Here is a 24,628-nt window from a genome sequence, read left to right on the forward strand (position 1 = left end):
AGCAATACTCGTAATGCTAAATTCATCTTAAAGGCAAATTTATGGGTGAGAAAATGAATCAGAAACTCGCAGTGTGATCTTCCAAACGAGGGGGTAAAGCAGGGGCTGTCCAAACTACGGCTCAGGGGCCAAGTAATCCATTTTTGTTGGCCCTCATGCTCCTCCTACACTGGCCCAATTGATCAGGAAGTGTTTTTTTTTACCACAAACTGAAGAGATTCTACGTCTTTAACCTGAAAAACATCACTTTGTATTGTGACACAGACCTAAAAATAATCATCCAAGTCTTATTAAAGGTAAAATGTTTGTGTTAAATGCACCGTTTGACTCGCTGTATCGACACTCCGCTTCAAATATGTTTCAGTATGAGGCCCCTGGGTTCATTTTACATCTGTTAACATTTTGAACTATGCTTGAACCCAGGACATTTGCACACACACACGCTCTTGTACTTTAGACAGTGTGGCCAGACAAAAAGGGAGACGTTTTGTGCTGTAAAACTCTGCATAACAAAGATCCTTGTCCTCACTTTACATTCTCCATCCAGCTCTTTTTCGTGTCATTGAGCGCTGTTCGACCCTGTGCTGCGCTGCTGTTTTGTAAGAGCAGCCTGAGCAGGTATTATTCTCACCAAACCAGCTCTTCATGGTGTATTTCTTATAACAGAGTCTATTAAGTGTTAGTCAATATTTCAGGTGTACGCTCTAATAGGTGGGAAGAAGATGGACTGAGGAAGGAGTTAAGGAAAGAGCAAATAGAGAGAGGAACGGTGCAGGTTATTTAAAGGTGTAATTCACGCACAGAAGGCTGCACTTGTGATGAAAAGACTGCTCTGTAACAGCTGCAGCAGGTGCACATATGGCTCAGTCCTTTTGTGGCAGCAGAAGCCAAGTATTAACATATTGAAATGAACTGATAAAAATGTCTGTCACAGCAGCAGCTCCAGCCCAGAGTCTGTGATGAGCCAGACAGAGACAGTAAGGGCAGAGAGAAGATCCCCTCTTTCCACTCCCTCCTCTTCCTCTCCCTCTAGGGCTCAGGACAGACACGCACTTTGCACAATAAAGCGTGACTGAAATTACAAAACTGTCCGAAATAACTGATTATAAATACATTTTTTTGTAATTTTCATGCAGGACCGCGGGGGATTTGAAGCGCAGCAGTACAGGGAACACATTGATTGAAGTTAATCTTAGTCTACTTAGCTGTTTTTCCACTTCTTTAACCTTGAATCACTGCTCAGTTTGCCAGCCCTGGTTCGCAGTGAGGATGCATGGAGGAGACTAGCAGCAGCCTGTAGCTTTTAACAATTTACTCCACAGTGTATGCAGATGTTTTTGTGTGTTATTGTCCGCGCACAGCCTGTTTGCACTGACACTGGATCAGATAATGGATCCAAACAGGGATGTCACGGGTTTTATATGAGTAGTAACGGTGTGTGTGTGTCTGCAAAAGATGAACAACCACAGGCAACATACCCCCATCACTTCTTCCCCCTCCCGTCTCTCTCCTCCTCCCCTTCGCCTCTCTCTTATCCATCCATCCGAGCAGCCTCCTCCTCCTCCTCCTCCCCCTCTCTCCTCTCCCTCTCTCTTCTCTGCTCCTGGACGGCGGGTTGAGCACGGAGGACCGGACGGAGGACAGGACAGGCGGCTGGATGCACCGGGACTCCCCTGGCCGCGGTTACGCACGGACCCAAAGACGCTGGAGCTGCGTCTTTGGAACATCCTGATAACGCGAAACAAGAGAAGAGAGAAGAGAGAAGAGGAGCGACGCGGAGGTAGGCTAACCTGTTGTTTGCCAGTGGAGAAAACGTGTGCTTTTTAAAATGATTTGTGCACAGATAAAACAGAGCAAACTAAACCAAAGCGTGATCCAAAGCGCACATGACGCGTCCTGGTGTTTTTTTTCCCTTTGACTCTCTGCACATCCACATTAATTTTGATCACGTTTCGTTTTGTCGTGTGTTTTTTTCCTCTTCTTCTCTTCAGTGTAAGATTCACGCGGATCTGTTGAACGTCCAGCTGTAATAAGGTTAATTGCTGTGGCTCTTTGGGGCCGGTGATGAGCCCGGGGCGGATGGTTCACCGCGCGGCTCGTGGGAAGTGTAAATAAACGCCGTTTGGAGCCATTTATCTGAACACGCTGCAACAATGGCACTGCAGCGTGATATTAACTGCTAGTCAATTACACCCGTTCATTTTAATTTACACGAGCGAGATCTAGAGCGCCACCTGGAGCCTGGTGAGGGGAACGTGTCTGTGAGAAGAGGGGATGTGTCCTCTGTCATCAGCTCTCAGTCACACATGGTTTATCATACAATTTGTAAGAAAAAATAGTAAGAAACAGTGATGTGGAGTGGACAGGCCTCACTCTCCTGTCTCGTCTCTGCTGCAGGAGTTTGACCCGGAGCAGACAGCAGCACATGAGCTTTTGTCCATGTTCTTAAAGGATATTTGCATTTGGACCCGAGTCAATGCTTCTTATTGATTGACACTTTCATCTAATTTTCCCTCAGTGCTGGCCTGGGTGAATGCAACATAAAGGATCAGTGATATTTATCTAAATGTAAACACGAGGAGGACGAGTGTGTGGCTCTGGTGCAGGAGGAGAGTGAAGCACATCAACACTGTGGCTCACGTGTGATTGATCTGTATTACCTTTGTTTCTCCAGCACTGACCGAGCGTTTAAATGAGCTTTTATTGACAGACCGTTTCATAAGGTCTATTAAACATTAAATCAACATGTTGTTTATTTTAGGATCCAGTTTACTGAGTGTAACAGCCCCTACTGCCCCTGAGGTGCAACTTAACTCAACATTCATTGTATAAATGTGTATTTGACTTGATACAGAGGCAACATGTGGAGTATTGAATGTGACTTGTGTCGTCTTATGTAACAGACACAGAATGTCACAGTCTGGGTTGTTTTTGCCCTGTAGCCAATGTCTCAAATAGTAAATCCAAATGAATGGTGGACACTATGTTTGAAAAATACTCTTTATGTTGTATTATAATAATGAATTCAATATTACAGATAACTTCAAACAAGCAGCAGCATTTAAATGAGTCAGAACAGGGTAAACAGCAGATATGTAACAGTCTCCCCTGTGGCTCATGTTCTTTTTCTAAATAATCATCCTTTGCAGCCCAGTCCTTCTGTTATGGCAGAGTTCATGTCGTCTGGACTTGTGTCAAACCTCGAGTCCATTTGCATGAAGTTTTCTTATAGGAGAAAGCAAACAGATAACCTCCAGGAGCTGCACTTCTTTACACTGGGCTTGTTTATTCAGTGCCGCTCGCTGTGGCTGACACTCAGTCATGGTTACTTTGTCACACACTCAGTATGCCGCTCACATCGGCATTTCTTTATGGTGTCTCACCTTGACTCTTTCCAGGCTTCTTTTCAGTGGTTCTGTGACAGAAGTCATTTTTCTATACTTGGCTTTCTTACTTCACATTTAAATTCAAACCCTGCCTCTGATTCCTGTTGTTTTTGTCTCTGCAGAGCCTCCATCATCTGAAGGTCCCTGCATGGCTTTTTCCTGAGTGGGGTGTGTCTCTTTACGATGCAGAGCCCTGGGACTGTAGGAGCCTAGAGTGAAGTTGTGTTCATAGCGTTGCCATGTATACGTCCAGTACGGAGTTGGGCTCTGTGGCGGCGGAGCGGCGCAGACCGGCTCCTGCCCTGACCCCTGATGACAGAGACCTGTGGAGAGACCCCGGGCGGATGGGCTGGCGAGAGGGGCGAGAGAGCGGAGTGGTGCAGAGCTACAGCTTCGATTCGTACCAGCTGGAGGAGGAGGAGATGAGCAAAGATGCCCCGGAGCGAGGAGTGCTGGCTTTGTCTGAACCTGGTGAGGGGCCATTCACTACAGCGAGATCTGTGAGATCGAAACATTTATATTCAAAGTGGTTTGTGTCTGGAGGTGGGCAGAGGGGAACAGTGCAGAGTTTATGTAGAATGCAGGAGGCTGCTGTGTGAAGAGAAAATTGCCCTGTTGCCAGGTTACTCCAGTCGCACAAAGGCCAAGTTAATTTAATCAGTAGTGACCAGCTACTCACAGCGAGGGCCCTAAAGAGTCTGGCAACAGAGACTCATTAACTGCTACGTATTTGTCTTGGGCTTTGTCAGCAAAAGTGCACATTGCTTTGAAATGCTTTATGAATTCAACATTGTACACGTATTATTTTACTTTTACTGGCTCAAACTGAAAAAGAACATTCTACAAATAGCACAAAGTAGGCCATTTCATCAGAAAACACCAGCAGAGTCCATATTGTCCAGGTCTTTTAAGGTGAAATCTAAGCTAAAAGCGCCACTACAATGAGCCAGAAAACTGCCATTCATTGTGAACAGTGAGATGTCGTCTTCACTGAATGTTGTGCTAATGAGATTTGCGTTAGTCCAGACGAGGACTGTGTCTGTGTGACTGAGGCAAACCGTTATGTCGACTGTGCGGAATAAACTGCTGCACAAACACAAAGCGGTACGCCACGACTGATTGTCACACACGATATACACTTTATCTGTTCAGTTGAGCTCGTGTGAAAGTTTTGTTTGCAAGTAAAAGCCGAAGTTAAATCTGTAACTGGACAAAAAGTTGAAGACGTTTCGCTGTTTCTTCACTGCTGGACACTGCTTTATATCTGTCTGAAGGGAGGGGTTAACCACACTGACACTGTAAACAGCGAGTGTTTACAGTTTCAGCCTAATGGGCCTACATTCAGCTTTAAAGGGCCTGCTGGCTCGCTCTATTGTTCTCTTTGTTTCCGTTGTTTGCTCTGGGTCTGAGGGTGGAGTTATAGATGGGGAAATGTGACGTTTAAGGCCCCGATTCCTGTTTAAGGGATTGTCTTTCCTAACAAAAATAGCGTCTTTAACTCTCCTCTTAAACCATTTCTTTTCTGTGGCTCAGATCTGAACCTCAGTGTCTTGTGGTGGGAGTATTTGAGATGGAGATGTACAACAAACTGTGGTCCATGTTTGCAACAACTTTACACAACGGTTATGAACTGTCGGCGGAGATTACATTCACTTTCTTTGCTTTAGTGCACAATATATATAAAGTATTCACCCAGATCTAGCAGAATCCTGTGTATTTACGTGTTTACTATTGTGAAGTATTGCCTTTAGCCCACACAATGCATCGCAATCAAATCAAATTTCAGTTGTAGCAGTTATCGAATCACAAAGGCCTCAGTAATCATTTGGAGCGGTCTGTGTTTACGATGTTATTTGAGCCATGAGTCAGATGAGACATTTAAATGCCCAAAAAATCATTTAAAACCATTTAGAACAGGCTCTGAGGATTAGCAGAGGATTATGAACTGCAGCACAAAGCGTCGGCACATCACAGATTCACTGAATCAGCAGCAAAACCCACTAGTCCCATGTTTTTAAATGACCGCAGTTTCTCATGACGCTGGGGGGAAGTAACTCATTATATCCTCACATTACTGTAAATGAGTAGATTTCTTGGTGTAGTTGTGTTTTTGTAGTAGAATTTTAAAGATGCGCCTGTACTCTGGTGTAACTTTACTTGATTACATTTGGATTTATACAAGTTTTACTAATGCAGGGCTGTCTCGTTGTTATATCTGCTTCTTTTTTTACTTACAAACAAACATTATGGCTCAGCATCACCTGCAATAATGGGCTTATTTTAGAGAATATGTGGATTGTGGCTTAAAAAAAATGGCTTAAAACATTGTAACTAGTAATTTGGCAGCAGTATTTATAATTAAGCGCACTGTACTTTTACTTTTCCACTGGTTTCCCTGCCGTCTCCTTCATCCTCGTTACCTTTAGGTCAGCTCAATGTTCTGGCTTCACCTTCTGGCATTTTCCCATGAGCTCCATATTGTTGCCTTTACAATATTCTGACCTTTGGCTGTTTCCACGTCCTTGCCCAGACTTCGAGGAGCCGATTCCTGATGACCGTTACCATGGCATTTACTTTGCGATGCTTCTGGCCGGAGTGGGTTTCCTCTTACCCTACAACAGTTTCATTACAGACGTGGATTACCTGCACCACAAGTTTGAGGGTATGAACTTTAAAAACAGTCACATCCACAGAGCTGACGGTGTTTATAATGTGAAGTGTTTGGTTTGACAGGGACGTCCATCGTGTTTGACATGAGTTTGACGTATATCCTGGTGGCGCTGCTGGCGGTTATCCTCAACAACATCCTGGTGGAGAGGCTGAGTATGCACACCAGAATCACTGTGGGTAAGTTTAATTTTTCAAGAGAAACACTTTCAAAACAGTGCGATACCTTGTGAATTAGCAGTTTCATGAGCTCGTTTTTATATTAATTGAGGAATTTTGTCCAATAACCTGATTTCATAACCTGTAAATCACATCCAAGAACGAGTTTGAGCTTTCATTTCTGTCATCATAGCCTCTCTAACTGCCTCCTATGTTTTTTCTTTTCTTCAAGCATCTTTTTTAATTTTTTTTACCTCCATTATAAAATACCACCACGTTTTTGCACGAGGCATCAAGGCTATTGAAGAAAAAACCTTTTACCTTAATAACGCCTGAAGTAAAGCATTTATTCTCTTTAATATGTTAATATTGTCCCATTCTCATACTTCAGTGAGTTCGTGTGCTCAGCTCCAAAACTCCTGCGCTGCTCAGCCCACTCATAAAGTCAAAAAAAAAAAGTCTTTTCGAGGCACTGCTGTAAAATATGCATGTTCCCTCAGGACATGTTTGATATCTTACACTTGTACGATCACTGTTTCTCCACACTGGTATTAAAATAGCTGCTCCATCCTTGAGCAGATATCTTTTGAAGTGTGTTGTCTGCACCAAAGCACGTCTCTGGGGATCGCAGGATTGTAGTGGGCACAAGTTAAAAGCGATTCCTCTCACGTGTCGGCCGGTCCCATGTGTGCTCGGTCACACAGTTGAGTCATGTCTCGCTTAAATGTTTTGTATTTTCCGTCTCGTCTCTGTCCAGGTTACATCCTCGCACTGGGGCCGCTGGTATTTGTCAGTGTTTTTGACGTGTGGCTGGAGAAGTTTACCACGAGACAAGCGTACATCATAAACCTGGTGTCTGTGGGAGTGGTGGCATTTGGATGTACAGGTAGATGAAGTGTATATGAAGTACACACTGAACAAACTGTACAGTGTGTCCTTTTCAACGCACAAACACACACAGCGCACAGCTTTTGTTCATTATTGAATCTGTAATTTACTGGAGAAGATGTTTACTTCATTAGCTGCGCTGCTGAATCTACTTTCTCAGGGACACGAGTCATTTCAAATATATGATTAAGAAGTTGGAATTACATTAAAGTAGCAAAACAAATCCATGCTTTACTCCTACATAAATATTTATATGAAGACGTTTTGTTTTTCTAGATTACCTTGAACGCGTTAGTCATTTAAAATCAGCACTGCATTTCTGATTTCTACTGTAGAAATATATAAAAAAAACCTTAACTAAACTTATGAACAAAGGAGCTACGTCTCGCTTCAATTCAAACACAATTGCCCAGCTTCGTATTGAACACAAACGGACCATAATGTGCAGTGATGGCGTTACGATCAATAGCAAAGCGGTTATAACAGTGAACGCGCTGTAGGACCCGCGGGGCGTTCAGGAGCCTCCACATCTGCTCACGACGTTCATATACTCCAGCCCGTCCCCCGACGCCGCGCCCCCGAGTCAACAGTACTTTTGTAATTATCTGAGGTCACGTCTGCTCCTCTCTCTCTCTCTGGAGCTTTGCGACTTGTGTGTCTAAATAAACGAAGCCCGCGGCGTGTTGACTGTGTCCGGCCGCGGTCTGTTCACATAAGCTCTTTGTCTTTGTCTCTTCAGTGCAACAGTCCAGTTTCTATGGTTACATGGGGATGCTTCCCAAGAGGTACACACAGGGGGTGATGACAGGAGAGAGTAAGCACGCGCCTCTTTCTAATCTCATACCTGTTTTCACTCTGGTATTTTTATCTACTGCATCCATCACACTCTCCGTTTTAACGTGTGTGCTTTTGTCCTCTGGCGTGAAGGCACCGCTGGGGTCATCATCTCTCTGTCCCGCATTTTCACCAAGCTGCTCATCCCGGACGAGCGCAGGAACACGCTTATCTTTTTCCTGGTGTCCATCAGTATGGAGATGCTGTGCTTTGTACTCCACCTGCTCGTGCGCCGCTCCCGGTTCGTGCGTTACTACACCAGCCACGCCCAGGGTAAAGGCCCGGGCAAAGGTCACGACCCCCGCGATAATGGGACAGGATACAGGGTGCACCATGATGTCACGGCAGAGGAAGTTAGATTTGTAAGTCTTTGAATTTTCTTTCACTAAAATGGAAAAGTAACATTTATAATTCAGTACAAATGGATGTTGACATGTGCTAAGGCCCATTTTACAACTGAGTCACAGCTAAATGTAACATTCCCCCAGTGGGACCAATAAAGATTTATCTTATCCTAAAAATACTGTACTTTTGTAACATATTGCTCCAAACATTGAAATGTAAATTCATTCATTTGCTGTTGTTAATTAGAAGCTTCATTTGTGCCGTGGGTTTTGTGGTTGTGTGTAAATGAGCTGAGGGTTTGAGTTTGGACGGTTTCTCTAAAACATAAAGCAGCTTTTCTAATAAGAAAATGTCTTGTAAAAAATGCACAAAATGCACTAATGCATATTAATACATCCAGGGAGTGGTTTCAGGGCAATTTAAATACCAGTTTACTGCAGTTAAAATGAAATGTGCATTTACATTTTCAGTGTTGGCTCTGATCAGATTAAAAAGATAAATCATATGGAGCAGTTCTACTTTCAAAAGTGTCACTTAAATGTGTTTTATGGACTGTTAATGTTCCATAGTGACTTTACCTGAAGTATCTGTAATACCTGTAGTACCTGTAGTACCTGTAGTACCTGTAGTACCTGTAGTTCCTGAAGTACCTGTAGTACCTGAAGTACCTGTAGTACCTGTAATACCTGAAGTACCTGAAGTACCTGTAGTACCTGAAGTACCTGTAGTACCTGAAGTACCTGTAGTACCTGTAGTATCTGTAGTACCTGTAGTATCTGTAGTACCTGTAGTATCTGTAGTACCTGTAGTATCTGTAGTACCATACGCTGAATAATGATGCACCACAGACTGATACACACTTAACACAAGAGTGTGTGACGTGTATGTTGTCTGTTGTGTGTGATGTGTGTTGTGCGTGTTGTCTGTGTTGTGTGTGATATGTGTGTTGTGTGCGTTGTGTTGTGTATTGTGTGTGTTGCCAGTGTTGTGCATTGTGTGTGATTTGTGTTGTGCGTGTTGCCTGTGTTGTGTGTTGTCTGTGTTGTGTGTGATACGTGTGTTGTGTGCGTTGTGTGTTGTGCATTGTGTGTGATTTGTGTTGTGCGTGTTGCCTGTGTTCTTGCGTTGTGTGTGATTTGTGCGTTGTGTGTGATTTGTGTTGTATGTGATTTGTGTGTTGTGTGTTGTGCGTGTTGCCTGTGTTGTGTGTGTGTTGTGTGTTGTGCATGTTGCCTGTGTTATGTGATTTGTGCGTTGTGTGTGTTGTGTCTGATTTGTGTTGTGTGTGATTTGTGTGTTGTGTGTGTTGCCTGTGTTGTGTGTGTTGTGCGTTGTGTTGTGTGTCTTGCCTGTGATTTGTGTGTTGTGTGTGTTGTGCGTTGTGTTGTGTGTGCTGTGCGTTGTGTTGTGTGTGTTGCCTGTGTTGTGTGTGTTGTGCGTTGTGTTGTGTGTGTTGTGTGTGTTGCCTGTGTTGTGTGTGTTGTGTGTTGTGCGTTGTGTGTTGTGTGTGTTGTGTGTTGTGTTGTGTGTGTTGCCTGTGTTGTTTGTTGTGTGTGTTGTGTGTGTTGCCTGTGTTGTGTGTTGTGTGTGTTGTGCGTTGTGTTGTGTGTGTGTGGACAGATGGGGACAGATGCACAAATGAAAGTCAGGGCTCAGAGCAGGGGGACGAGCAGCAGAGAGAGCAGGAAGAACTCAAAATATATCAAGTACTAGTATCAGTAGTATACTAGTATCAGTAGTATCAGTAGTATACTAGTATCAGTAGTATCAGTAGTATACTAGTATCAGTAGTATACTAGTATCAGAAGTATACTAGTATCAGTAGTATACTAGTATCAGTAGTATACTAGTATCAGAAGTATACTAGTGTCAGTAGTATACTAGTATCAGTAGTATCAGTAGTATCAGTAGTATAGTAGTATCAGTAGTATAGTAGTATCAGTAGTATCAGTAGTATAGTAGTATCAGTAGTATACTAGTATCAGTAGTATCAGTAGTATACTAGTATCAGTAGTATACTAGTATCAGAAGTATACTAGTGTCAGTAGTATACTAGTATCAGTAGTATCAGTAGTATCAGTAGTATCAGTAGTATAGTAGTATCAGTACTCTGATGTGCAGTACAGTGGCTCTGTGTCACTTGTAACTGTACATTCTTCTACCTACAGTATCTTTTCATTTTCAAGTCGCTTAATAAAACACTTAATACAAATTAAACTTTTAAATCTTTATTTTTCACAGTAAAATGAAGCGTCTGTTCTAAAGTATTTGTGTTTTTCTGTAGTGACGCGTGTTTCTCTTTTCAAACTCAGACATGTGGCAGTTACACAAAAATAAAGTTTTTCACATTCGATTCTGAGCTTTATCTTTACTCATTCAAGTACACATGAAGTACACATGAAGTACACATGAAGTACACATGAAGTACACATGAAGTACACGTGCTACTGCAGTTTTACATTGTTACTCCTACTACTCCACCTACTCCTAATCCTATTACTTCTCCTACTCCTCCTCCTTCTCCTCCTACTACTCCTACTCCACCTACTCCTACTCCTACTCCTCCTCCTCCTACTACTCCACCTACTCCTCCTACTCCACCTACACCTCCTACTCCTACTACTCATCCTACTCCACCTACTCCTACTACTCCTCCTACTCCTCCTCCTACTCCTACTACTCCACCTACTCCTACTACTCCTCCTACTCCTCCTCCTACTCCTCCTCCTACTCCTACTACTCCTCCTACTCCTCCTCCTACTCCTACTACTCCACCTACTCCTACTACTCCTCCTACTCCACCTACTCCTACTACTCCTCCTACTCCTCCTCCTACTCCTACTACTCCACCTACTCCTCCTACTCCTCCTACTCCACCTACTCCTACTACTCCTCCTACTCCTCCTCCTACTCCTACTACTCCACCTACTCCTACTCCTCCTCCTACTCCTCCTCCTACTACTCATCCTACTCCACCTACTCCTACTACTCCTCCTACTCCTCCTCCTACTCCTACTACTCCTCCTACTCCTACTACTCCACCTACTCCTACTACTCCTCCTACTCCACCTACTCCTCCTACTCCTCCTCCTACTCCTACTACTCCACCTACTCCTACTACTCCTACTACTCCTACTACTCCTACTCCACCTACTCCTACTACTCCTCCTCCTACTCCTCCTCCTCCTACTCCTCCTCCTCCTCCTCCTCCTCCTCCTCCTCCTCCTCCTTCTCCTCCTCCTACTCCTACTACTCCTCCACCTACTCCACCTACTCCTACCCCTCTTACTCCACCTACTCCTACTACTCCACCTACTCCTACTACTCCTACTCCTACTACTCCTACTCCTCCTTCTACTCCACCTACTCCTCCTACTTCTCCTACTCCACCTACTCCTCCTATTCCTACTCCTCCACCTACTCCTCCTACTCCACCTACTCCTCCTGCTTCTCCTACTCCTACTACTTCTCCTACTCCTCCTACTCTTCCTACTCCACCTACTCCTACTACTACTCCTCCTATTCCTACTCCTCCACCTACTCCTCCTACTCCACCTACTCCTCCTGCTCCTCCTACTCCTACTACTTCTCCTACTCCTACTCCTCCTACTCCTCCTCCTACTCCACCTACTCCTCCTCCTACTCCTCCACCTCATCTATATTTCCTTCCCATGAGACACAAAGGTTTCGCACAAACAAATATCCAAACTGAGGAGGAGGAGGAGGAGGAGGAGGAGGAGGGGGAGGAGGAGGAGGAGGCATTGAGCAGAGACAAAGCAGAGAAAAGGTCATAGAGCAGAAGACGACAGAAATGAGCAGTGATGAGTTGTTGATGGGAGCGTTGTGTGTGTTGTGTGTGTCGTTTTGTTGTTGTTGATGGGAGTGTTGTGCTGTAAAAATCTCGTTGTCGTGTTGTGTTGTCAAAGTCTTGTTGTTGTGTTGTGCTGTAAAAGTCTCGTTGTTGTGCTGTAAAAGTCTCGTTGTCGTGTTGTGCTGTAAAAGTCTCGTTGTCGTGTTGTGTTGTCAAAGTCTCGTTGTCGTGTCGTGCTGTAAAAGTCTCGTTGTCGTGTCGTGCTGTAAAAGTCTTGTTGTTGTGTTGTGCTGTAAAAGTCTCGTTGTTGTGCTGTAAAAGTCTCGTTGTCGTGTTGTGCTGTAAAAGTCTCGTTGTCGTGTTGTGTTGTCAAAGTCTTGTTGTTGTGTTGTGCTGTAAAAGTCTCGTTGTTGTGCTGTAAAAGTCTCGTTGTTGTGTTGTGCTGTAAAAGTCTTGTTGTTGTGCTGTAAACGTCTCATTGTCGTGTTGTGCTGTAAAAGTCTCGTTGTTGTGTTGTGCTGTAAAAGTCTCGTTGTCATGTTGTGTTGTCAAAGTCTCGTTGTCGTGTCGTGCTGTAAAAGTCTCGTTGTCGTGTCGTGCTGTAAAAGTCTTGTTGTCGTGTTGTGCTGTAAAAGTCTCGTTGTTGTGTTGTAAAAGTCTCGTTGTCGTGTCGTGCTGTAAAAGTCTCGTTGTTGTGTTGTTGTTGATGGGGGTGTTGTGCTGTAAAAGTCTCGTTGTTGTGTTGTTGTTGATGGGGGCGTTGTGTGTGTTGTGTGTGTTGTTGTGTTGTTGTTGATGGGGGCGTTGTGTGTGTTGTGTGTGTTGTTGTTGATGGGGGCGTTGTGTGTGTTGTTGTGTTGTTGTTGATGGGGGTGTCGTGCTGTAAAAGTCTCGTTGTTGTGTTGTTGTTGATGGGGGTGTCGTGCTGTAAAAGTCTCGTTGTTGTGTTGTGCTGTAAAAGTCTCGTTGTTGTGTTGTTGTTGATGGGGGCGTTGTGTGTGTGTTGTTGTGTTGTTGTTGATGGGGGTGTCGTGCTGTAAAAGTCTCGTTGTTGTACTGACACTACCCTCCCGACACTTGCATCGCTCTGGGGCTTCAAAGCACCTCAGGCTCTGCTCTTTTCATCTGTGTGTTTGTTCAGTATTGCGCACACGGGGCACGTTGACTGACAGTTGTGTGTGTGTGCGTGTGTGTGTGTATCTTCTGGGGGCTGGCTGGGGCGGCTCTTTGTTCTGGTTGCCGGGGGAGACCGAGGCAGCGCTCTACGTTAAGGGATAATCAAGAAGAGTGGTGCCTTCTGGCCCCGAGTCCTCTCTAATCAACTAATGGATCTGTGTGTGGCTGTGTGGGTGTGTGCGCTCGGAGGCGGAGGGGGCTGGAAATAGAAAGACGCACAAATGAAGTGTGTTGTAGTAAAGTGCAGGGGTTTTCAGGTTGTCGATTACATGTGTCTTTAAATAATGCTGAGTTTATTCACATCTGCCACAAAGTCCTGATGTCACGCCGCCACGAAGCCTGACTTAATCATAAAAGCAGAACTTCTTCTTTTTGCAAAAATAGACGACAAAACAGCAACAGCAAACCTTGAGTTGTTATAATAGATATCGCTCCAAACGCACAAAAAGACTAATACTTGACTATAGTTGATGTAATATGTTTGGACATGATTTTAATGGTTTGATTCTGGGGCAAAAGGCGAAGTTTAAATCTGTAACTGGACAAATTGTTGTAGGACTGAAGACGTTTCGCCGCTTCATCAGTTCTGGTCAGATTTCTGCTGGACACTAGTGCCTTATATCTGTCAGAAGGAGGCGCTAACGACATTGAAACTGTAAAAAGCTGTTGTCTCCAGTTTCAGCCTTAACGACCCTATTCAGCCTGTAATGTGCTCTTTGTTTCCTTTGTTTGCTTTGGGTCTGAGGGTGGAGTTATAGATGACGTTTCAGGCTTCATTCCTGTTTAAACCTTTAAGGACCAGTACAGCTCACCTGGATTTTTCTTATTTTAGCCATAAAAGTCATGTTAAAGAAAGTATCAACATGTACTTTCCCCTCTATCCATCCATATTTTTTCTACGATGCATCAAATAACTGACTGGGAGAATCCTGTTTGCACCTGCGCTCTGATTGGTCGTCTTTGAGGGCGACGTAAGCGCATCGCCGTAATGACAGTAACGTATTTAAAGAGACGCCGTTTGAATTTACATGAAGCACAATTGGCCGCCGAGTTACGGTAATGGAAAGTCCACAACCGCGAGTCTATCAGCGGTGAAAGCGTCCGACGCTATAGAGTGAAGGAAGGATTGTCTTAGCTAACGAAAATAGCCTCTTTAACTCTCCTCTCAAACCATTTCTTTTCTCTGGCTCAGATCTGACCCTCACTCTCTTCAAAGGAGTGGTCCGTGTGTTTGAGACGCAGATGAACAGCAGACTGTGTCCTGAGCTGCTCTCTCTCGTGTTGGTTCACTCTTTTATGGAGATGAACAGCAGACTGTGTCCTGAGCTGCTCTCTCTCGTGTTGGTTCACTCTTTTATGGAGATGAACAGCAGACTGTGTCCTGAGCTGCTCTCTCTCGGTGTTAGCACAGTCTGTTATTTTACTTTTATGGGATATTAAATGCTATATTCGCGAAAAACAACGTATAACATGTTTTTTGTTTTGCTCTGAGTCCTTCCTCCTTTTGCTCTCCGGGGTAAATAACTCCCCTTCAGAGCGTTATCACAACGCAATCAGTGTGCGTCCAATTAATGAAACTACTGCACATCACATCAGGTTTGTCACGTCATAGTGTACAGTTTTGTATGATGTTTTTTTTTTGTATATTTATGGAGGATTGTCGCGTGGAGCACGGGTGATGTAGGCTTGTGGGCAGAGCCTCGTACAGAATCTTACAGTCCCAGGGCCAGAGAGAGATCGCTAGATTACTCAAACATGCATGGAGGACATCTAACACCTCTTCAGACATGTTTTTTGATGAAGGAACAATATTATACGCTCCAAAAATTGATTTTAATAGTGAAAAAGGGAAAGTAACTGATTACAAATACTCACAGTTCTTTGAGATGCAGATGAACAGCAGACTGTGTCCTGAGCTGCTCTCTCTTGGTGTTGGTTCATTCTCGTATGAAGTGTCTGTTTAGTTTCTTCAGTGTGACGCTCACTTCACTCTGCACTACACTGAATGGAGTAGACACATTACTTTGTGTGTTTGCCTTTTGGGTGAACCAGTTTTTCTCTTAATTTGATTTGATTTGAATTTATTATTGTGTCTTGCATACAAATAATGCCGAGCCTTTTAATGAGCTTAAAAAACACGATTAACAAAATACAATAGTCCAGACGTGTTACAAAAAACAACAGAATCATTTAAACAAACTCATCTGCTGCTTCTTCCAGACTTTACATCGAAATAAAGCAAACTTATAAACATTAGAATGAAACAACTTTTTTATCTTGTTGTCGTATTTGCACCAGAACATCTCAGAACATTGGGTGAACATTTCGTCAGATAAGGGATTTATAAATTTGTCATAAAATGGACAATACAACTAAAAATGAGCTTCACCTTCACTAAAAGACTTTGTAGGTTTGAAAAAGACACGAATCTCATACTGTCTGAAAATTCTCTGATGTTTTTTGGGGGTGGGTCTGTCTGAAAAAGTGTCTTAAACTTCATCTATAGTTGGTATAATATATTTAGGAACAATTTGATCTACTCAATTCTGGCTTTTTCTTGCACATCAAATGATAAACCTGACGCTGGATTCACCTAGAAATCACCTGGTGCACAGAACATTTGTCCAAGGTTTAATACAAGTCATTCTTAAGTCTCTCTTCTCAAGCACTTTGACTTCCTCGTGTGTCCTAAAAGGATCACGCTGAGGTTAGCCCTTTATTATGCTCTTTTTACATTAAAGGATCTCAAATTTAAAGAGATAAGTGCTCTCGCCTTGAAGCACATCCTCAGGCAAGACGCTGCTTTATCTTTAATGTTTTCATAGTATTTCTTATGAGTGGTTAAAAGTGAAAATGGTCTTTGTGTGTGTGTCACAGGGGAATGGAGGGACGATGCCCTCGGACAGACAGACGGAAGAAGGCGTGGATGACTTTGGAGGAGGGACTTATGTACGGTTTGACGCCCCAAAAGCCAAGATCAGGAAGAGCTGGCCTGGCCTTCGTGGTACTTTCTAATCCATCTTCATAAACAGCTTACGCCAAAGTTTCTTATTTTGTCCTGACGTCTCGTGTCTCATTTGTTTCACGCAGACATGATCTTGCACCGTTACGTCGTGTCCCGTGTGATCTGGGCCTACATGCTGTCCATCGCAGTGACCTACAGCATCACTCTGTGTCTGTTCCCTGGCCTGGAGTCAGAAATACGCAACCCGACGTTAGGAGAGTGGCTTCCCATCCTCATCATGGCCACGTTCAACATGTCTGACTTTGTGGGAAAGGTACAGACTTATTATAAACGATGATGTGGATTTATTCAGTATATTTTTTCAATATTTATTTAATTTTAGGACAGCTGTGTGAACATACAGCTGTAAACCCCTTCAGATTCATTTCTTTTTTTATGATGAAAGTCTGTTTTTTCACCTTAGCCTTCATCTTTTCCCACATAATGAAGCAAAAATGCCCTTCTGGTACAGTCTTCTTCTCTTTTGGGATGAGAAGAAGCGCATGGTTGACCTTCAGCATGGAAAGCCAGTCTCCCGTATAATCTTTTATTTTTTTATTTTAATTCAGTCACTTCATTTAAATAATCAGGAATAAAGCATTATCTGCAGTCCTCCAGTTAAATTGGATGTTGAGGAGAAAAATTAGGCCTGAATGAGGGTTTTTGGTATAAGCTTTGACTTTGTCCTCATGCCCAATTTAGCATTTTGTTGAAAAAGAATGAGATAAGATGGCACAGGAGAAATGAACTGGAAAACGGGGAAATTAGGCTAGTGAAGGAGAGCTGAAAGTAAGTCACGTTCACAGCACATAATATTCTCGGAGTCGCAGACATGTTTTCCAACAATTTTACGGTTGTGAATTTGTCAGATTATTTTTGATGACCATCACACAACTGCACAGATACAAAAACACATCATTTTAATATCACTTTGAGACCTTAACTGCAGACTCTTTACGACCTCTTTCTTATTCCTCTTTCTTATTCCTCGTGTGTCAGATCCTGGCTGCTGTGCCGTACGACTGGTCGGGTGGTCGTCTCCTCTTCTTCTCCTGCCTCAGAGTGGTCTTCATCCCTCTGTTTGTCATGTGTGTGTACCCCGCCAGCGCCCCCACCCTGTCGCACCCCGCCTGGCCCTGTCTTTTCTCTCTCCTCATGGGCGTCACTAACGGATACTTCGGATCAGTGCCAATGATCCAAGCAGCTGGAAAAGTGCCTCCTGAACAGCGAGAGCTGGCTGGTATGAAACACACGACTGTATCTCTTATGATTTATAATAAATAGGCCTTAAATAACTCGTGCAGATACAGTTAGGAATGAAGGATTTAGATGATTATTTTCCATGCATTGTGAGCATTTAGTAACTGCTCTTCTTAAATGAAAATGCATGCCCTTCTTCTTCTTGCTGTGACTCATTTTATTACTTGAGCTATTTGCAGGTTTCCTAATGGAAGTCTTGGCTCAAAGAAAGTTTTGAAGCTCATGTATCATGAGTAATTTTAGAAAGTGACACAATCCAACACAGTGATGTCATCTTTTAAATTTTATCTGCTCCTTTTTGGCACATCACGCCTCTGCTCACAATCTAAAGGTCATCTCTTCAGAGCAAAGTCAGCAGTTGTTCAGCCTGTGCTGGAGTGTGTGGACACACAAGGAAAAGCTCAAAAGCTTCAGAGGAATTTAACATCAAATTTTATTTAACATCCTAATACAAATTACTGTTATGAAATCCCATATATAATTGCTTCTTCTGATCATGTTAATGCTGATGTAAATCTTGAGGCTAAAATCTGTGGAAACACGAGTGTCATTATGTCTGTACCACAGGTTTTACTACAATACCTAAGATACCTGCTGTCAAATCTATGACTGTCCATATTTCCTCATAAATGTGTGAAAACATCACAGTTCACAGACTCTTGTCTTGTTGTGTCTGCAGGGAACACCATGACAGTGTCGTATATGACAGGCCTCATGGTGGGCTCGGCCGTGGCCTACGCCGCCTACAGCTTCACCGCTCCAGGATCAGGGACACGCCTGAACACTCTGCACTCACTCAACTCTACGGGCTACTGACCTCACCCCTCACCATGTACGCAGACCACTGCAGCATTTACTATGAAGATGTCCAAGAGGAAAAAGACCAGAAACTATGAAGAAAATGCTTGAGTTAAATCAAAAGAAAACACTTCATTCCTTTTTGCAGAGTGTTATAATTGTGTGGACACTGGATGACATTTGTACAGTGTAAAGTCACTGTGCAGCATCGTGCAGCAGAGAGAACAAAGACGCACTAGTTTTACAAATGCCAAATGACTGAAGGGACGTAACAAAAGAGCAATGATTCTGTATCTGAGCACTGTTTACACTGCTGCTTATCTGAAAAATACTAGGACGTAGAGTGAGGTGTTCTGTGACAGCCCTGAACTTATTTAGTAGCAACATTTGGGGCATTTATGTAGATGTAATTTGCAGACCAAAGATATAATTTTAGTCAAACAGTGTTACAGGTTTTATTCAAACACGATCGTTCAATTTGCCAATAAGTAACATTTCAACAATATCACACCAAAAATCTCCCCTAAACAGTTAAAAAAAGTCAAATGTGATGTCTTGCACCACCTGATGGTGAAAAAAGAAACCAAAATGTAACGTGTGAGCAACTAATCCAATGTAAAATGGATAAAACAGACGTGGGACATGTACAGCTGAACAGTGAGAATGTAGTTCTATATAAAACAAGGGACTTTGTAAATATACTAATAAGTGCACTCAGAGCAGTGGCAGATTTGTATTTGTAAAAATAAAATGATATATTTCATTACTCTATGTAGCTCAAGTTCATGCACATTTTGTTAAAGTAAATAGATGTTTCAGTTGTGGTAATGAAACTGAATGAAGAGGTTTGCTTAAAGTTTATATAAGAGGAAAGGTTCAGACTTGAATAGAGATCATAGTGGACACTGTGGGATCTGGCCTTGACCGGGAGCTCACCTCATGACTGTATCTACGTGCCATGTCCATCTCACCTTGTTCCTCTCTTTTCAGACGTTGTTATTTATCTTTGGTCAGCTGTGAGATGAAGGCCTGAGCAGTGACCTCACTCCTCTGTCTTCTTCAGTGATACTGTTTTAGGAGATCCCACATGGGCCATTTAAAAAGCAGCGCGGTGATGCCCCAGTGGACTGAGTGTACTGTGAACGCACTGCCACTTTCTGCATACATTCATCTTTCTAATGACAGTGGATAAAAGAATATGGAAGATAATGTCACTGCTCATGAATCATTCACTGAGGGTCCTGTAGAGCCTGGGCTGAGCTCTGCACTAAAACACACTTTGGACCTTAAGTTTGTCTTTGCATAGCCTTAATATATGTGGTTCTGTTTACATGCTGTTTTGGAATCACCATGAAGAAAAAAAATAAATATTTGCTCATGTTTTCAAATGTACTGTTGTTTAATAAAGTAACAATTTGGAGATTTTTTATACGAGCGGTGCATAAAGACAGATGATAGATAAGTCCTGAAACTGCACACAAAAAAACATTCAGTCAGTTCACAACATAATTTGATGTCCAGTTGACTTTGTTTTGGTGTAACTGAATTCTGTTTTTCATATGATAGTCCTAAAACATTTGAATCTTAATCTTGGACTAACATTAGGACTAAATCATGCATGTTGTCAGGATGGTCCATTCTGTCCTCCTTGTCCTTGAGAAAGACTCTGAATCTCCTGCAGGATCATAACTGTTTCTTTATGGCCAATAAAGTCAATAAAGCAAATTAAATGAGCACATGTCTTAGAACTGCACCACCCACGTGTCTCCAGCAGAGGGCGCTATGAGGCCATGAAACAGCCCCACTACAGACTCTGGTACAGCGTGTGAAAGTGGGCCTTGCTCTGCCCTCTGCTCGTGCTTATTTCCACATGTTTGCATGTTTTGTGTCATTGATCATGTTTTTATGTCCTGCAGGGGGCGCAGTGCTCGTGCGCAGGGCTCGTGCGCAGGTGCTCCTTTGGACCAGAGGAGCTAATTTTGGATGGAGCTCCAGGGAAAGGAAGAAAGTCTCCGGTGTGTGACAGAAAAAAGTGATCATTAGTCATTCTACTCCATATTCAGGAGGAAAAACAAGAGCAGCGCGAGGAGGAAGAACAGGACCTATTTAAAGAAGTGTGTGTGCCCTGTGCTCTACACAACTACAAGCACAACTACAAGTACAAGCACAACTACAAGTACAAGCACAACTACAAGTACAAGCACAACTACAAGTCCAAGCACAACTACAAGTACAAGCACAACTACAAGTCCAAGCACAACTGGACCCGGGGACACACATCAGGTCTGTATCTCACAGCTCCTTTAAGACCAGTCCTCATGGTGCATCTGTAGTGGACTCTGTGGGAGGGCATCCTGTCTAAGAGACTTTGGATCATTTGTCAACATCAGAAACAGAATTTTTGTAAATCTGCAGCAGAGTCATGACCGTAAACTGTGGTCCTAATGCATAATGACTGTCCTGTCCTGTTTACTGCTGTCTATGGTTTTATTTTCTGGTGAATGTGGCTGAAGAGCAGGGCCGGTCCAGACTACAAGCAGACTGAGCAACTGCTTAGGGGCCCCCAGGCCACCAGAGGGCCCCCAAGAGCACATACATTTGTACTGAAAATAATATAATATGCAAAGTTATACTGAAAACAGTGCTGAGTGTTTACAGCAGACTAAATATCCCTCTATAAAGATTAGTCACATTCTACTTAGGGCCCCTGAAAACTGGAGCCGGCCCTGCTGAAGAGTGAAGTTTGTTCTGAAGCTGTGACAAAAAGGATCTACTGTCCAAATGTCCACGATAATAAACCTACATTTATATGAAACATCCACATCTCATGAAAAACTATTACACTTATACTTATGTCATTTTTCTGATGGTTACCCGATTGTTTCCATGGAGATTGTATTCCTTTACCTGTATTATTCCACAGTACGGCTTTAGAGAGTGACAGGTGAGGTCTGTGGATATTTTCATACACATACGAGTGGATAAATGCATGTGAGACGAGGTTAATGCGAGTTTAATGCACTTCCTTGAGTTTAATTGTAAATGTTGAATTACTTGGACAGAACTTTGGATTGTTATACTCAAACATGAAAACTGCAGTTCGTCTAAATGTATTAAGCTCCAGTTTGGCTGCACTGACTCAGTTTATTTGAAACTTTAACTGTTCAGAAACCAGTTTTCAACAGTTTGATTCTAGTGAGCTTCAGTGCGTAACAAGAACACCTGCTAACACTTTATTTTACACATTATACTGTATTTCCGTATCCTTAGTTTACCGCAATGATCACTTAGAGAATGACGAGGCTAAATAAAGAAGTCTTCTGGCTCCATGGCAACCTGCCTGCTTCCCTGCGCACCATCTGCAGGAGGAAATATCAAACAAAGTGCTGCGTTGTGTTGGGCGCCAGTTTCCCTTTTCAGATATAACACACATTGATACATGGAGTTACGCTGCCGGTGTCTTTGTTGTGCAGATCAAGGTGTAAAATGATTCAGTTTGTCTCTCTGTCGTTTAAAGGAGCTGTGATGATGGATGAGAGAAAGAGGGAAAGAGGGAGTGGACTGGAGTGACACACGGGGCACAGACACAGCTCCAGGACAAAACAGAGAAACACCTGCAACAACTGAGGGTAAGAGCAGATGTGGAAGAGCCGGACACTGCCCTCCACTGGAAAGGAACAAAAACAGGTCTAATATACACGGCCTGGACTAAAAAAAAAAAGATGTCACCTGGATTTAACTAAGCAGATACAGAGATATGAGCCTCCTGCAGTCGGTCCGGTCTAGGTTCAGCAACAGTCTGTGCGCAAAATTAATGCAACACTGGATGGAAATGAAATTTGTGAAGTTGCAGAAGGAATTCCAACCATAAAAATAAAAAATTAAAGTGTGGGACCTTTTTTTTTTTGGTCAGGTAGTGAATTATGATCAGCAAAATAAGAGAATCTTTATCTCAGAATGGGGCAATTTCAGTGTTGCAACCCAGAGTACAAGAACAACAGTAGAATAAAAGCATGAAATAAAAAAATATAGATAAGTAACTATTAAAAATGACTTAAATCTAACCTTATAACTGGAATACTACAAGCAGAGTAAAACTATAAGTCTACAAAACTGAAACAAAACACACAGTACTTCCATTTTTGTTTTAACCACACTGATATTCATAGAGTTTTTACATTAAACTAGTATTTTTGGAGTTATTTAAATCGGTAGCTCCCATAGAAACACCGTGTTAAAGTGTCATTTGTTCAAGTATCAAGCCACAAACTTGTGCTCCATCTTTCCTTTCAGCACAAAAGCAGCATCTTAATGATCGGGTACTGGATACTCTTGTCTCTTATCAAGAATTTGACCATTCACGATTGTTAAACCCGTGCAATTAAGTGTCCCGTTGCAGTGGCGCGTTTCTTTGGACTAACTTCATTATAGACTCGGGCTGTCAGTTATTCACGGGGCATCACTTCGCCTTCACGGTTACAATGGGATTTGGTGCACACTGTCAGTCCTGTCTAAATATCCTCGACAGCAGGAGACAAGTAAACATGGCTGCTACAAAGACTGTGATGTTTCATTCATTACATTGTCAGCATGAATAATAGATAGCTAATTGATATGCAGCACACACACGCACACACACACACACACACACTCTGGGGGGACCGCACTCCACTAAGGTTGGTGGAGGCTTACTTGTCATTTCAAATTTAAATTTACCACAAGATGAGCTACAAGAGGAGGCACTACAAGAGGGAACAGAGGCAGATAAAAAGGCAACGCAACACAAAACACACCTCCAACAAAGACATTTACACAGTTGTACACTCGCTGCTACACAAATAAGGACACAGACTGAGCTCAAGTTGTCCTAACACTGAAGAACGTCACATATTTTATTTTATTTTACAATGTCACAGTTCAGTGGTGTATTTATTTCCTTATTACACCTTGAATATGAAAAAAAAAGAATGAATAGTGGAGTTTTTTAGTCACTCTGATAAAATTCATGCTGAAAATTGTTAAGACGACTTGTTTGTTTCCTCATTTAGCATTTTACAATCCAATCCACTTTATTTATACGGCACATTTCACAAACAAATGCACAAATACATTATAAATAAAAACAACTAATTAAGTAAATCAACATCTAGACTAGAATCAAATAGCACAATTAAAATAATAAATATGTATATAAAAGCAATAAAACAATTACCAGTAAAATCAAATAAAACAAGCAAATAAAATCAATAGGAACAAATCAATAAAAGACAAAAGAGGAGCATAGGACTCATGCACTCATGCTGGAGGACATGTCTGGGGTGAGGGAAGTCTGGGAGTCCCTGCTTAAATGGAAGAAAATGGATGGATGGAATTTTGCAAAGTTTACTGCCATTGTGTTCGTCAGCAAGGCACCTCACCCAAGTGTGATGGAGGTTTGGGCAGAGAATTGCTGCCGCTCTTCTGTCAAAAGTCTCAGGGCAGCTGTGGCTACGTATGAAACTGAAAGAGACTGAACGCTGCAGCGAACTAAAGGCACTTTGTTTGTCAGAGTGAGCTGCGTTACATCACTCACACTCACACTGGAACCTGCAACTCTCATCGTGCATCTGGTAGAACATGGACGCACTTTTTTATTTAGTTTATTTTTCCTGTTCAACAAATCACAAGTTGGAGGACAAACTGAACTGTGGTAGTGTGTGTGAGTGTGTGTGTGTGTGTGTGTGGGTGAGTGTGTGTGAGTGTGGGGGTGTGTGTGTGTGTGAGTGTGTGAGTCAATAACAAGCCTTTTCAAACTGTTTGTGATTTGAACGCCCCCTCGCTCAGATACCTGTCTCCTGGGAAACTGGTGTTGGCGACCCACACACACACACACACCCCACACACACACACACACATACACACCACACACACACACACGCCTAAAGGAGCTGAAGGAGGCGCAGCAGCAGCCAGCAGTGAGTTCAGAAACACACACACACACCCCAACTGCAAACTACAGAACATCTTTGACCAATAGGATGCTTGTGTTTGTGAACCCCCAGCCAATCAGAGAGCAGTTTGTCGACACACCTCTCTCCATCTCCACAGCTCCCTCTCTCTCTCTCTCTCTCTCTGTACAGTCAGAGCTGAAGGACCAGTCCGACAGCAGGGTGGGATGTTGTGCTGATGTGGGTCCCCCGGGGGCCTGTTTAGCAGAGGTCGGGCCCCTGACTGCTGAAACCGGAACACAAAAAAGTCTCGGTATGTCAGCAAAGATTAAATTACACGTGGACACGCAGGATTTCAAACCACACACGCACA

The 24,628-nt window shown here is 42.9% G+C and overlaps 1 protein-coding gene across 1 annotated transcript; it reads left to right on the forward strand.

Moving 5' to 3' along the window:
• Positions 1 to 1,605: 1,605 nt before the first annotated feature.
• slc29a4a (solute carrier family 29 member 4a) lies at positions 1,606 to 19,713 on the forward strand. The gene is made up of 11 exons (XM_033971218.2): positions 1,606 to 1,780; positions 3,509 to 3,857; positions 5,917 to 6,048; positions 6,120 to 6,233; positions 6,970 to 7,098; positions 7,840 to 7,914; positions 8,028 to 8,296; positions 16,144 to 16,270; positions 16,357 to 16,544; positions 17,270 to 17,510; positions 18,210 to 19,713. Exons 2-11 carry the CDS (start codon positions 3,626 to 3,628, stop codon positions 18,344 to 18,346), a joined length of 1,644 nt encoding a protein of 547 aa, XP_033827109.1. The 5' UTR covers positions 1,606 to 1,780; positions 3,509 to 3,625; the 3' UTR covers positions 18,347 to 19,713.
• Positions 19,714 to 24,628: the final 4,915 nt, after the last annotated feature.

This window comes from Periophthalmus magnuspinnatus, chromosome 8 (assembly GCF_009829125.3).
Source record: "Periophthalmus magnuspinnatus isolate fPerMag1 chromosome 8, fPerMag1.2.pri, whole genome shotgun sequence".
Taxonomy (NCBI): Eukaryota; Metazoa; Chordata; class Actinopteri; order Gobiiformes; family Gobiidae; genus Periophthalmus; species Periophthalmus magnuspinnatus.

What these genes read in the sequence shown, in the direction of transcription:
- slc29a4a (XM_033971218.2), top strand. Translation starts at nt 3,626, where the DNA reads ATGTATACGTCCAGTACGGAGTTGGGCTCTGTGGCGGCGGAGCGGCGC. An exon ending in GCTGGCTTTGTCTGAACCTG is followed by an intron (nt 3,858 to 5,916) that starts GTGAGGGGCCAT and finishes GTCCTTGCCCAG; the next exon opens with ACTTCGAGGAGCCGATTCCT. An exon ending in GGGGGTGATGACAGGAGAGA is followed by an intron (nt 7,915 to 8,027) that starts GTAAGCACGCGC and finishes TCTGGCGTGAAG; the next exon opens with GCACCGCTGGGGTCATCATC.